This window comes from Hemitrygon akajei, chromosome 8, assembly GCF_048418815.1.
Source record: "Hemitrygon akajei chromosome 8, sHemAka1.3, whole genome shotgun sequence".
NCBI lineage: Eukaryota > Metazoa > Chordata > Chondrichthyes > Myliobatiformes > Dasyatidae > Hemitrygon > Hemitrygon akajei.
Window position 1 is genome coordinate 4590523 of NC_133131.1, and position 14976 is coordinate 4605498.

Consider the following 14976-nt stretch of genomic DNA (forward strand, 5'->3'; position numbering starts at 1 on the left):
GCAATAATAAGAAGAGGGCACGTCCTGCGTGATGGGGGTCCTGAATGATAATGTCACCTTGAGGCATCACCTTTTGAAAGTGTCCTCGATGTTGGGGAGGCTAGTGCCCATGATGGAACTGACTGAGTTTAGAACTTCCTGCAATTTTTTCCAATCTTGTGTGTTACCCACCCCCCCATACGAGATGATGATGTAACTAGTTAGAATGTTCTTCACGATACATCTGTAGAAATTTGCAAGTCATTATACATCAATTCTTCTTAAACTCCTAATGAGATAAGATAAAACTTTATTTATCCCAAAGGAAATTATTGTTGCAAGGTTGGTCAGTCAGAAATAGATACTTTAAAATACAAAATGTAAGCATTGAACTACCAAAAAAAAACCAAAAGTGTATTAAAAAGTAATAATGCAAAATACAGATGTGTAATTAAACCATATACTTAAGGAAGAGGAGTTGTGAAAAAGGATCTCCTGTAGTGTTCAGTGGTTCACCACGATAGAATCAGTCTGTTACTAAAGGTGTTCCTCTGTTTGTCCATGGGGGGTGGGGTGAGAGGGATCGCCCATGATGTTCCGTTGCTTCTGCAGTATCCTCCTCTCAGGGAATCCAGTTCCACCCCAAGAACAGAATCAGCTTTCCTGACCAGCTTATCAATCTCCGTGGCATCAGCTGCTCTCCCCCTGCTGCCCAGCAGACTGCAGCATAGAATAGAATGCTGGTCACCACTGAGTTGTAGAACATCTGCAGCATCGTACTGCAGACGTTGAATGACTGGAGCCTCCTCGGGAAGTGCAGTCAGGTCTGTCCCTTCTTGTACAGAACCCCTGTATTTTTAGTCCAGTCCAGTTTACTGTCCAGGTGAGCTCCCAGGTATTTGTAGTCCTGGACGATTTCCACTTCCATTTCCTTGTTGGAAATGGGAATGCAGGGTGTTTTCACTGAAGTCTGAGGTGTAGCTGGTGAACAGGAAGGAGGACAGGGGTTGCAACCTCTCACATTCTATATATGCATAGTATACTAACTCCTCCTGGTCACAGAATGGATAAGTGGGCAGGGTGTTAGTGAGCCTTCTTAAAAATGTATTGCATGGTACTGCCCTCTGCAGCATGTTTCACCCCAGGTCCCTAATGTACAGGGGAAGAACTCTTGCATAAAGAGATTTCCACGGGAGATCATCCCCACTGTCTGATGTTAAAACAGACTACCATGGCGAGTTTGGTTGGCATTTGAAGGCAAGGAAGTGAAAGGTGGTTGGGTTGAGTTGTTCCATTTGCAAATGTTTCGTCACAATATGAGGAGACATTGTCAGTGCGCTGATCATTTGTGGTGTGTCTTCCGAATGCTTGGCCTTTATATACTTATCAATCAGCTGATTGGTCATCATTATGGAAACTCAGTTGTGACATAGGAAGGGGGTCTTGTCGCTGATAGTTTTCTCCCGGTTTGGCTGGCATAATATTTGCTGCTGTCTGCACATTGGATTTTGTCAACCACGTTGCCCCTGTCCAACAACTTGGTTTGTTCTTTGGGTATGCAGAGTACCCTGTTCAAGGTTGCTCTTAGCTGTGCATGACCAAAATTCTCCGTTCTTGGAGCTGCCGGGCCGTCATTTCTGACAAATTCCAAATACACGGAAGGGCAACCCATTTGGTTGCTTCATCATTCGTGTGTTGTCAACCTTGTAGGAGCTGAAGAAGGAAATTAGGAGAGCCAGAAGGGGCCATGAGAAAGCCTTGGCAGGCAGGATTAAGGAAAACCCCAAGGCATTTTACAAGTATGTGAAGAGTAAGAGGGTAAGACGTGAAAGAATAGGACCTATCAAGTGTGACAGTGGGAAAGTGTGTATGGAACTGGAGGAAATAGCAGAGGTACTTAATGAATACTTTACTTCAGTATTCACTATGGAAAAGGATCTTGGTGATTGTAGTGACGACTTGCTGCAGACTGAAAAGCTTGAGCATGTAGATATTAAGAAAGAGATGTGCTGGAGCTTTTGAAAAGCATCAAGTTGGATAAGTTGCCAGGACTGGATGAGATGTACCCCAGGCTACTGTGGGAGGTGAGGGAGGAGATTGCTGAGCCTCTGACAATGATCTTTGCATCATCAATGGGGACAGGAGAGGCTCCAGAGATTGGAGGGTGTTACGTACACACAACCCTGTATAAGTATCAGCAGCAATAGAACCTGGAGTCTGGTTTTGCTGTTAACAACACAATACTTTATTAGTAACTACGTCATATAGTAACTTAAACCAGGTAAATCAAGAGTTAATGGTGTTATGCATATATAGGTGTAAATATATAAATCCCCAAACTTCAAGCTCAGGTGGTAAGTGATCCAGTCTTACGATTGTGTGTAAGAAAGTTCTGTTCAAATGCACAGGTTAATTAATGTAAGATGTTTGTAATCCAAAGCCAAATGTTGTGAGAAGGCAATTACATTGATACTCCACAGATTCCACGACAGCAATACAAAATAACAGTAGCAGTAGGTTTTATCTCCGAGGTTGTTCTACTCCACACACAAAGTATCACCGACAGTGATCCTCAGCGAATATCCTTTCAACACAAGTGGTACCATACCCGAATTCAGCTATGGGACATCCCAAAGTGGTGGCCACAGGATACTCAAACAGAATCCACGTATGGATTATCACCAACAGTAGCTTATCACAAAGGGGACCATCTTCAAGGGAACCACCACCCAGACAAGGGTCGACACACCGGTAGATTCCACAAGGTTATCCCAATCACACACAACGTGATAGCCACTCATCCAGTTCCACAACATATGAAATAACTCCAACAGTGATTTGCCACAGGGGTGCCTTTCTTCAGTGAATTACCACACCCAGACAAGGGTAAACACACAAGTGGTACTCAAAGGTTTTCCCCTCACCAGAGAACCCACTCCTGTGGATTAACTAAGTGGCAATCACACTTTTGTATCCGAATGGAAACAAACTCACCCTCATGGGCTACTTAGAGACAGAGTCCAAACAGTGATCTCTTTGTCACTAGGTTTCTTCTGTTTCATACCTTCCTCTCCTCCCCTCTCTCTGCAAACGTCTTCTAGTTGCAGCACTTGTGAGAGTCATTTGTCAATACTCCAGATCGATCTCAACTCACCCCTTTTGGCTACTGAAAGTTTAAACCAGTGACTGACTCACTGGTGTCTTCCATTGACCGAATCCGTCTCGACTCTGTCTGTGTGTCCTTGTATATTCAAAACAAGCCGTGAGAAACCATAAACGTTAATTGTCCATCAAATAGCTCCACCTCTCTCACCATAGTAACCAAACAACTTTGTAATCAGTAGAAATCCAACAGTGTCTCATTCTTTCAGCGTTTTAAAGTGATAGTCCACAGAAAAAATGAACCCTTGGGGTATATAGCAGAGGGTTGCAGATGTTGTTTCCTTATTCAAGAAAGGGAGTAGAGATAGCCCAGGAAATTATAGACCAGTGAGTCTTACTTCAGTGGTTGGTAAGTTGATGGAGAAGATCCTGAGGGGCATGATTTATGAACATTTGGAGAGGTTTAATATGATTAGGAATAGTCAGCATGGCTTTGTCAAGGGCAGGTCGTGCCTTACGAGCCTGATTGAATTTTTTGAGGATGTGACTAAACACATTGATGAAGGTAAAGCAGATGTAGTGTATATGGATTTCAGCAAGGCATTTGATAAGGTACCCCATGCAAGGTTTATTGAGAAAATAAGGAGGCATGGGATCCAAGGGGACATTGCTTTGTGGATCCAGAACTGGCTCGCCCACAGAAGGCAAAGAGTGGCTGTAGACAGTTCATATTCTGCATGGAGGTCAGTGAGCAGTGGCCCTGACTCTCAGGAACAGAGAGATGATGGATCACTGGAGAGCCCCAGTCTGCCACTTATGTTCAGGGTTGCGACACTGAACTTCATGGCACATTCTTACTGAGACCCCTCTCCAGAGCCACTGGGAGAAGGAGCAGAGCTTTCCTTTGAGCCCTCTCTTGCCTTCACTCTGTAACCCTTCTCCAGAGACTCCAGGAGCCTCTTGAACTGACGCCAATCCTCGTGGGTCACCTCAGCTGCCCACCCCTTCTTTAGGAGGATCATGTTGATCAAATGGACAACGCCTCCCTGACCTGACCAGCGATCAGTGGCCAACTGGGCCTTGAAAGGTTTCCTCCAATAATCCCGCATGAACTGCTGGATCTCAGAGAGACAGAGAGACTGGCTGCAACTCGTGGGGTCGAGGAAGTCTGCCATCATGGCCTCAAGAGTCCCCCTCTTCCTCCTCACGGAGTGCACTGCTCTCATCCCCCTCCATGTAGTTGTCATTGACACTCAATGGGACCACCTCACTTTTCACCCTCACTGTAGTCCCGACTACGGGCTCCACCCCATCGCTGTGACCAGTGACAGAGGGAAGCCCCTCCACCTCTGGATCCACATCCCAGGCATGAGCTTACTGGGTTGTTTCCAGCTCTACACCCTCAACCCCTTCCCTCCAAACAACACTGGGAGAGTCTCCTCCCTCCTGACCCCTTGGGACACACTCCCTCTGTCTGGCTGCATGGGCTGACAATTCAAGGCTGCACCGGCTCCCCCGTGGCCTGCGAGCTCCTCGGCTGGGCACTTTGCATCAATCGAGATACCAGTCCATCTGGTGACCCTTTACCCACAGGGCTTTGCCCCCCCCCACCCCCCCCCCCCCAGGGAGTACACGCTCCAAGTGCACAATTCCAAATGGAGGTTAGTCCACCTCCCCACACGGCTCCCCCTCAGTGGTGTCACGCACAGGCCCGGAGGCCGCGTGTTCTGGAGATGTCTCTCCAGCAGAGGGCCCCTGCACTACAGGCTATCCTACAGTCCGGGGTGGACAAACTCTGCACACACGGCCTTAACCGGGGGTACATCCTCCTCCTCCTCCTGAGGCTCCTGATCTCCATTCTCAGGGGATACGTCCCTCTGAGGCACATTGACCTCCATCTCAGAGGCATCCTCAGCCTCAGGCACTACCTCCCCTCCCCCGACTTCCCTCGACTCTTGCTGGATTTTGGGAGCCACAGGGCTCTCCGGCTCGGTTTAACAGCAACAACCTGTTCCATCTCTGGGGGAGAAGCTTTCAGATGCCCCATGTCCAACCACGACTTCCACAGCCGGTGACACAGTGGGGGTGACGGGAGGGACAGCTGGAGGAGGGGTCAGCAGGGGATCACCCTGTGCCTCCGTGGCAGAGTTGGCCACCCAACAGTTCAAACAATTCTTCTGAATATGCCCAAACTCCTTACAGGCATGGCAGCTCGGGCAGCCCGTAGCCCACGGGACAGTATAATAATGCCCCTCAAAATAAACCCAAAGCTGCACCTTGGCATCCGGCCCCGCCCCGCTCCAGCTGCATCAGCAGACGGTGCTGGAATGAGAACAGGTGCTCATAACCCTGCGGAGGTGCCCTGTACCGTATCAGGGTTATTTTGATCGCACCTCACCTGTGGAGTGTAGATAGGGAGATGGGGGTGGACGTCAGAGAGGATTACTGATTGCACGGGGCCCAGGACCGGCTCCACCTGCATAAATACCCTCCCCACCTTTAACCCCTGATTTATGGCCAAAAACACAGCCCACGGTGACTTCAAATAAAACTGTTCAAAATCACTACTGCAACAATGCCCTCACAGCCTCCAACAGTCTCCACCCTGGCCTTTACGTCGGTGTTCCTACTGACTGAAATAGGCACAGTACACTGTACAGCGTTCTTTAAGCTCAGTAATTTGGACGGGCGGTCCTCTTCGTCAGCTGCCGCTCATGGGCCAGTAGTGTGTGTGTAGGACTTGGGCTGCGCCATCTTGGACCCACATCCAGCCATGACACAGTCGAATTCAAAAGTTCGAATAGTACCGCTGGGGGAAAGAAGCACAGGCTACACCCAGCAGAACTCCAGCAAACAGTCAAAAATACAGTTCAGAGACGAAACTGGACGGGACGCGAGGGGAGAAGGAGTGGATGGGCAGGGAAGTCCGTGCGGTGTTCAAAGAAACCTCAGCACCATACCACTCACGCCATTCAGCACCACTCCTCCACAGTGTGACCTCTCAGTAATCCCCACCCAACAATAACCCTCACCCCACAGTGTGTAGCCCTTGTTAGTAGTGCCTCTCCCCCAGTGTTGCATCACCATCTGGTATGGAGGGGCCACCGCACTGAATTGGAAAAAACTGCAGAAAGTTCTAAACTCCATTAGCTCCATCATGGACACCAGCACCTCCGGCATCAAGGACACCTTCAACAGGTGATTCCTCAGAAAGGCAGCATCCATCCTGAGGGACCTTCACCTCCTTCTCATTGCTGTCCTCAGGAAATGGAACACACACCTGAGGAAGCCTGAAGGCACATATTCAATGTTTCAGGAACAGCTTCTTCCCCTCAGCCATCAGGTTTCCAAATAGACAATGAATGTATAAACACTACTGCACTATTTTCCCTCTTGCTGCACTCATATAAGTATGTTTTATGTATTTCTGTGTATTGCCCTGTATTACTGCTGCAAAGCAGCAGATGTCACAGTATATGTCAGTGATGATAAACTTGATTCCGATTCTGATGTCTGGGCTTTATCCAGGTGGTGTTACGGCCCCAGAATCCCTCGCAGTCTGCTCGCCAGCTCGCTCTCAGAATCTTCAGCAAGGTCCGGCCTCCCGTTGGGGGCATCTCAGTGAAGGAACACTTTGAGGTAAGCTTCACGCCAAACACAGTTACCAGCTTTATTGAGTCACTCTATCTAGGCATTTCAGTATTCAGTAAATTCCAGTTATGGAAAGCACCCTAACTGTTCAGCTTCTCCTGACATCTGTAATCTCTCAGTTTTGACATTATTCATGTAAATTTCCGCTATTTCTTCCAGCATCTCAGCATCCTTTCTATAGCATGTTGACCAAACTGTTCAGGTTTGTGTTGTGTCAATAGTTTTATTGGCTTTGCCTTCTTGTTCTCAAGGTCTCTCCACTTCAGTTCCTTCCCACACTGCAGAGTTAACCTGAAAGGAGGGTGTACTTTTCATGGTATGTTTGGGTAACCTGAGTCAACAGAAGTCTCAGAATGGACAAGACCAGGGAGATGATTGTGGACTTTAGGACACTGCAGGCTGATCACTCTTCACTGCACATACATGGTTCCTCCAAGGAGAGAATTAGGAGTAACAAGTTTCTGCAATTGCACAGAATGGTTAATGTCACTTGGTCCCTCAACACCACCACTTTGGTCAAGAAAGCACAACCGTATCTCCCCTTCCCCAACAAGATTGAGGCAAGTGAGGTTACCTTCCTCCCCCACACTTCAAATTCCAACAGATTTTTACAGGAGATCCTCGAGAGTGTCCTGACCAGCTGCATCACCGTCTGGTACGGGAATTGCAAGGCATCTGACTGTAAGACCCTACAAAGGATTGTGAAACTGAAAGGATTATTGGAGTCTCTCTCCCATCCATCAGATATTTATCAGGAGCACTGTGCACACAGGGCCCTTAGCATTGCTAATGAACCACCCTCCCCAATCTGTCCATCAATCTCTTTGGCCCCCTACCATCATTCAGAGGTACCATAGCATTAGGATAACAACTGTTAGGATGGGAAACAGCTACTTCCTCCAGGTTGTAAGACTACTGAAGTCCCTGGCGCCATTCAGGACTCATCACTATGAAGCAGCAGTAGTATTACACTGTTACCTTTTAACTTGCATTGTAAATTCACCTTATTTGTTAATTTATTTGTGGTGCTATTACTTTTGTGCTGTGTATGAGTTATGTGTACTGTGCTTTGCACCTTGGTCCAGAGGAATGTTTGGTGCTGTACGTGTACAGTTTTTGAACTTGGGTTGTGGGGGATGGAGGAGGAGGTAACTTTTGCCCATGGTTGGGGCACTGACTTCCCAACTTTCACCCACCCATCCCCAAACCCTGTCTCCAGGTGAATGTCGTTCCATTGACCATTCAGCTGACCTACCAGTTCTTCAGGAGGATGATGGGCTTCTTCTTTCCGGGACGGAATGTAGAAGAGGATGATACAGGAACAGACGAAGAGGACAAGTCCAAGCTGGTGACCACAGGTGGAAGCAGCTTTTTCTCTGGTTGTTGAGATGGAAAATAACTGGTTCTTTAAGTCTCAACAGTAGAGGCCTGGACACACACAGTTTTAATAATAAGGAATTTATTTACAAGGAGAAGTCGGGTCAACACAAGCAACTACAATACACAGGAAGTGGTGTGGGGACAGGGTACGGTTACACAAACAAAGAACAAGGGAAAAGCACTGCAACAGCTATCCCCCTTGACCTTGGATAGCTGCAGCTCCCTTACCAGGACAAACGATAGACCTTCCCAAGTATAAATCAATGCACTTACCTCCAATGTGGTGGTCTGTAAGAGAGGGCGAGCCAAGGCACAAGTCTCACCTTTTAAAGCATGGGGCTGGGCGAGATATTCCAATTAAGGTGACCAATAATTTAGGTCTGCATTGATTAGTTGGGAGGGACCAAATGTTGATTGGCATGTGGTGTGTCCTCCGACCAGCCAGGTGGCAGTGCGTCTGTCACGTGGCCGGTATCTCTGGATACACTGGTGTGGGCTGTGATAGGTCTGTGAGAGGGGCGAGGGCTTTAACCTCACTCTTGAGAGATGTGGGGGGTTGGGAGGGCGTATGTGGTGGGGAATTTGGTCATATTATAGAGCAGTGCCACCATTCTCACACACAGCCAACTGGTCTTGTCCTACAGGCATCCCGGTGGGTGTAAAGTCCCGGCAGCTCATCACCCCTGATGACACAGTCAGCCTAGGGTCAGCGAAAGGAGTCTCAGCGGGACTGAACAGGGGTTCAGGGGTCAGGAGATCCTTCCGGAAGCCACCAGAGGTAGGTGGGTTGCAGCTGAAAAGTAGTGCGAGCATGCGTTTGTCCATCTCTCTGCACCCCCATGCCCCTCCCTCCCTAGGCGTGCTGATCCGTGGTCAACACTCTCGTTTTGTCTGTCAGTTAGGGAGCTGCTTTCTCCTGTCTTGATTTTAAGCCATTACTGGACCTCCCAGTTTCCACCACTCCCTTTATCCATCTTCATCCCCCTTTGGCCACTTGGCCTCCAAGCTCCCTCTGCCTCAAAATTCTCAGCCTTCCTGATGTCAATTGGCTCCAACCCTGGCAGCTGTGTGGTCAGCTCCCGGAGCTTCCCACAGCAATCCTTCCCCCACCACTCCAACACCTCAAATTCTGTCCAGGCAGCCTCCCCATGAACCTCAGTTTATCCAACTTCTGCTCATTTCTACCCCTCCTCCTCTCTTTCTCCATTTCCATTTCTAGTTCCCCTCTACCACTTCTGTTCTCTTCACCTGCCCATCACTTCCTTCTGGTGCCCCCGCTTCCCTTTCTTCCATGGTCCACTCTCCTCTCAGATTCCTCCTTCTTCAGCCTTTTGCCTTTTCTGCCTTTCACCTTCCAGCTTCTTATCTCATCCTCCATCCCCATCCACACCTTCCCCCTCACTTGGTCTCACCTGTCACCTGCCAGCTTGTACTGCTCCCCCCTCCCCACTCTCTTACTATGGCCTCTTTCCCCTTCCTTTCCAGTCCTGATGAAGGGTCTCAGCCCGAAACATCGACTGTTTATTCTTTTCCATAGATGCTGCCTGACCTGTTGAGTTCGTCCAGCATTTTGTGTGTGTTGCTGTTAGATAGGTGAAGGTGCATTCCTCTGGGTGGTCACTTCTAGTGCCAGAGACTTGTATCACAGTGCAAGCTCCCTGTCCTGTTGCTTTCAGCATCCAGTGGACGACATCGACAAGATGAAGGAGAGGGCGGCAATGAACAACTCTTTTATCTACGTGAAGATTCCACAGGTCCCGCTGTGCGTCAGCTATAAGGTGAGAGTGTACTTCACACCCTGCAGGTAACCTGTAGTCTAACTGCTTAGTTCCAACATCATAGACACTATCCTCTGGTTATCCCTCTCCCGAGAGTGTGTGATGGGACGGTGAGGAGGGAGTTTCACTCTGTGTCTGACCCCGGGAGTGTGTGATGGGACGGTGTGGAGGGAGTTTCACTCTGTGTCTGACCCCGGGAGTGTGTGATGGGACAGTGTGGAGAGAGCTTCACTCTGTGTCTGATCCTGGGACTGTGTGATGGGACGGTGAGGAGGGAGTTTCACTCTGTGTCTGACCCCGGGAGTGTGTGATGGGACAGTGTGGAGAGAGCTTCACTCTGTGTCTGACCCCGTGAGTGTGTGATGGGACGGTGAGGAGGGAGTTTCACTCTGTGTCTGACCCCGGGAGTGTGTGATGGGACAGTGTGGAGAGAGTTTCACTCTGTGTCTGACCCCGGGAGTGTGTGATGGGACGGTGAGGAGGGAGTTTCACTCTGTGTCTGACCCCGGGAGTGTGTGATGGGACAGTGTGGAGAGAGCTTCACTCTGTGTCTGACCCCGGGAGTGTGTGATGGGACAGTGTGGAGAGAGCTTCACTCTGTGTCTGACCCTGGGACTGTGTGATGGGACGGTGTGGAGGGAGTTTCATTCTGTGTCTGACCCCGGGAGTGTGTGTTGAGACAGTGTGGAGGGAGTTTCACTCTGTGTCTGACCCCGGGAGTATGTGTTGAGACGGTGTGGAGGAAGTTTCACTCTGTGTCTGGCCCCGGGAGTGTGTGATGGGACAGTGTGGAGAGAGCTTCACTCTGTGTCTGACCCTGGGACTGTGTGATGGGACGGTGTGGAGGGAGGTTCATTCTGTGTCTGACCCCGGGAGTGTGTGATGGGACGGAGTGGAGGGAGGTTCACTCTGTGTCTGACCCTGGGAGTGTGTGATGGGACGGTGTGGAGAGAGCTTCACTCTGTGTCTGACCCCGGGAGTGTGTGATGGGACAGTGTGGAGGGAGTTTCACTCTGTGTCTGACCCCGGGAGTGTGTGTTGAGACGGTGTGGAGGAAGTTTCACTCTGTGTCTGACCCCGGGAGTGTGTGATGGGACAGTGTGGAGGGAGTTTCACTCTGTGTCTGACCCAGTTTTTTAACAAAATTCAGAATATCTTTATTACAAGTTCACTGCTACAATATATACAAACCAGTGACTAACACAATTACTACACTACAAATAGACAATGCATGTTAAACTCAAATGTTTCCATCTCTGTCAATGATAGCAATAACACCCTGCGGAGCCCAGCGGTCCTGGAGCGCCTCTATGGTTGCCATGGACAGCACGTGTTCCTTCTCAATATTTACCTGGGCACGAACATTGACTGGCAGTCTGCCGGTCAGATCCCTCCGCCACCCATTTCTAAGACCCACGGATTGCTGATTTCGCCAGCCCCAGGAGCAAGTTGACAGGACATCCTCATTCCTCCATGCACCCCTCCTTACTGGATAACTGTGTATAAATAGGGTGGGGCTAAAATGTAACCAGAAGGCAAGAAGCAGCCCACGCAAATACGCAAAAAGGGGCTACCACCTCACACATTCCATGTACATATAGTACACAGTCTCCTCCAACCAGCAGAAGTGACATGTGACTGGGAGATCTGTGTACAAATTAAAGAACTTATTGCAGGGCACTGCTCTATGCAGCAGCCTCCACCCTAGATCCCCCAGGTACATGGGAAGAAATCCCTCATAAAAGGACTTCCATTGGAGACCCCCTCACCTCCAGGTGGAAAGACCTTACCACCATGGCATGTCAGGACAGTGGACAAGGGCAAGGAAGTGGAGGCTGTGGAGCAGCATACAATACGGATACCTCCTACTTGCATCCCTGAATAGGATTGTGGGTATCAAGGAGAGAGAGCTCAAGTTGTGTGGACTCAGCTCTTGGATAAGATTGCGGGGCCTGGGCCTGACAAGCAGCTCAGCCTGAGTCGGTCCACACACCTGAGCCACACCAACATCTGTTGAGGTGGGGCAAGGGTCGGCCAGGATTCCGCCCTCTGCCAGAGGAGGGGATTCCCGGCCTGAGGCAACCATGTTCCAGACTCTCAGTAGGTCTTGATAGAAGCTGGGCAGACTCCACAAAGCAGCACGGCTGATGCCCGCAGTGGTAGCCACATATCTTCATGAAGACAGCAGCCCCTCTGGAGAAAGAATGTTGCCAACACATGCCACCTGGGAGGTTGCTCAGCGTACAGGAATCTCTGCAGAGTCCTGAGGCAGAGAGCCATCAGTCGCGTACGTACACAGACCAGTGATTGTCCGCCCTCTCCCACTGGGAGACTCAAGACCGGCTGCGAAGACTCAGTGTTTCCTGTTACCCCCAAAAGAAGTCCGCTAGTTTCCTCTGCATTCTCATGACAGGTTGTCATGACATGGTGCCAAGTTGACTATCCGGTACCACAACATGGAGGCCTCCAGCTGGTTTATGACCACCACTCTGCTTTGATAGGAAAGCACCCTGAAAAGGCCTGACCAGTGCTCCAGCCGGGCCATGAATTTCATCTCCAGGTCCATCCAGTTCACCAGCCAGGTCTCTCCAGAAGGACTCAGGTAGACTCCCAGATAGAGGAGATGTCTGGTGCTCCACTCAAAAGCTCTCATCTCTGGCAGTGAGTCCACCTGCCACTGACCCACTAAAAGTCCGGAACATTTCAGCCAGTTGATCCTAGCGGTGGATACTGCCAAGAAAACTTCTTCCTCCGCAGGTCACTGGGATCTGTCACCATGAGGAGTACGTCGTCAGCGTAAGCCGAGAGGAGGTGCAGAACCAGACCCGTCAACTTTCACCAAAAAAGGCTCAGGAATGGTTCAACAGAGGTCGCATACAATTGGCTGGGCATGGGGCACCCCTAATGTACTCCTCTTCTGAAGGGAATGGGTGCTGTCATTGATCCGTTGATCTTAACAAGGCACTCTGTGGCAGAGTATAGGAGCTGAACTTGGGCTACAAAGTGTTGTCCAAGGCCAAATGCCAGCAGAGTGCCCACCAGGAAACTGTGATCACCCAGTCAAGAGAGAGAAATGCTGCCGGGGACCCAGTCTCTCCTGGAGCAGGTGGATCAGGGCGAAGATCTTGTTGTCTGTGCACAAGAGGGAGACTGGATGCCAGTTCTTTAGCAGGCGGAGGTCTCCCTTTTTGGGCAGTAGGACCACAACATCTGTCCGCCATGAGAGGGGCATTTCCCTGGTGGCTAGGCTCTCCCCTAGGACAAGGCTATAGTCATCCCCCAGGACATCCCAGAAAGCCTGATAAAACTGTACACTCAGTCCATCTAAGCCAGGGGACTTACCCCTCCAGAGTTGCTGAAGGGCAGTAGACAGCTCCTCCCGAGTCAGGGGAGCATCCAGCCGCACTGTGTCCTCAGGGCTGACCTTAGGCAAATCTTTCCAGACCTCATTGCACTCCTCTGCATTTGACGGATCTGGTGAGAATAAGGACTGATAGAATGAGCAGACTTCTTTATTGATTTCATCAGGGTCCGTGACGGAGGAGCCAACAGCAGCCAGTAACTCCACTAGTTGATTTTGGACTCCCCATCACTTCTCCAGTGAGTAGAAGAAGGGTGAGCCACGGTCCAAATCCTGCAGCATTTGGATCCATGACCTCACGTACGCACCTTGGGACTGATGGAGCTGCAGATTCCTTAGTGCGCCCTTCTTCTCGTGATAATCCAGCCCAGCGTCAGACCAAGACAGGACTCTCAAACCGTTCAATCTCAGAGCCCTCCCTCTTTGTAGACCCCCTAGTGTACTCCCAACATAAAGACCGAAGGAGTGAGGCAGTTCCCACTCTGATGTCCCTCACGAGGTCATCCAAGAAGGATTTCAGCTGTCGCCTGTCATTCCCAACACAGCATTCCTCTTCCCCTTTCCCTTTCCCTTCCGTCTGAGGATGACACACAGGGACTTAACCAGCCTCGGCATGCTAGATCAGCACATTGTGGCTAGCTTCGGCCGATGGGGATGGGGAGTCTGCACCCTCAGAGGTGACAATGAACTCTCTGATTTCCTCCACGGATATTAGGGATTTCTCAGGAGGGGTGAGGATGTCCATTGTCTTGCTATCTAAGGAGTCTCCCTCTACCCCCTCACTACAAATAGATCCCCCATCTTCCTCCCCATGTTTTCGAACAGATGGCTGCACTTGTGACCCAGACTGCACAGCGGGTACCTCACTCATATCTGCCTGCTCCACTATTGCGTCAACCGTATCCACTGATATGACAATGGAGGGATAATCCCCAGGAACTCCCTGCGAGCCATTAGTTGATGGGGTCGGCATGCTGAATACATCATCCTCCCCAGGAGATAGGTACGAGGTGGACCCCAACAACTCCGATCCTAGGAGTCCACCGGCAGCCTGATGCTGAGAGTGAGAGAGCTTGGTCTCCTCCCTGCTTACATTATTTGATACAGTTGCCTCCAGGGAGGCACTAACTACTAAGTCCTGGGTGGAGGGCTCCAGGGCTTTCTCGGTTGCGCAAACAGGGCTAACACCACCTTTCTGCACAAACACTCCAGCTACCACAGGACTGGAGGCCACATCTGGGGATTCAGGTTTAGAACCAACCTCCACCCGGATTCCCATCTCTTCCGGGGACTCCTCTGCATTTACATTCCCTGCCCTCTTGGGGGAAGATCCCCTTCTCTTCAAGCCAGAGGAACACACAGGTACGGGATTCATCAATGCAGCAGCACACACTGTTTCCATCGCCTCTGCCACCTACGCACTTCCCCGAAGTTCCCGCTCCACTTGTGGGTGTGAGCTCTGCATTCTCGGGGACTGACTTCTTAGGGTGTTTGGATTTCTTATTTGCTTTCTTGCCCCACGCTGGCTCCACCCTGTCCCCTGCCAGAACCTCCCTGCACGCAGCCTCAAGATCTCCCACCCGAACCACAGGTGCAGGGGCAGGGGCTGAAACAGGTGCAGAAATAGAGACGGGTAGGGGCAGGGGCAGGCACAGGAATAGGAACAGGAGCTGGGGCACTGGTGCCAGAAGTGAACTCCCTTAGGTTTGGGGTGTTGAGATAGTC

The 14976-nt window shown here is 50.2% G+C and overlaps 1 protein-coding gene across 4 annotated transcripts in view; it reads left to right on the plus strand.

Moving 5' to 3' along the window:
• The window catches only part of LOC140731570 (bridge-like lipid transfer protein family member 2), a 109583-nt gene that overhangs the window by 88486 nt on the left and 6121 nt on the right, over positions 1 to 14976 (plus strand). For 3 of the 4 annotated variants that reach the window (XM_073053090.1, XM_073053091.1, XM_073053092.1), the window contains exons 34-37: positions 6610 to 6720; positions 7952 to 8090; positions 8757 to 8890; positions 9789 to 9890. In XM_073053090.1, the coding sequence (XP_072909191.1) occupies positions 6610 to 6720; positions 7952 to 8090; positions 8757 to 8890; positions 9789 to 9890 (486 nt within the window). Of the gene's footprint in view, positions 1 to 6609; positions 6721 to 7951; positions 8091 to 8756; positions 8895 to 9788; positions 9891 to 14976 lie in introns of all 4 variants that reach the window. The other variant, XM_073053093.1, reaches the window with a different exon arrangement.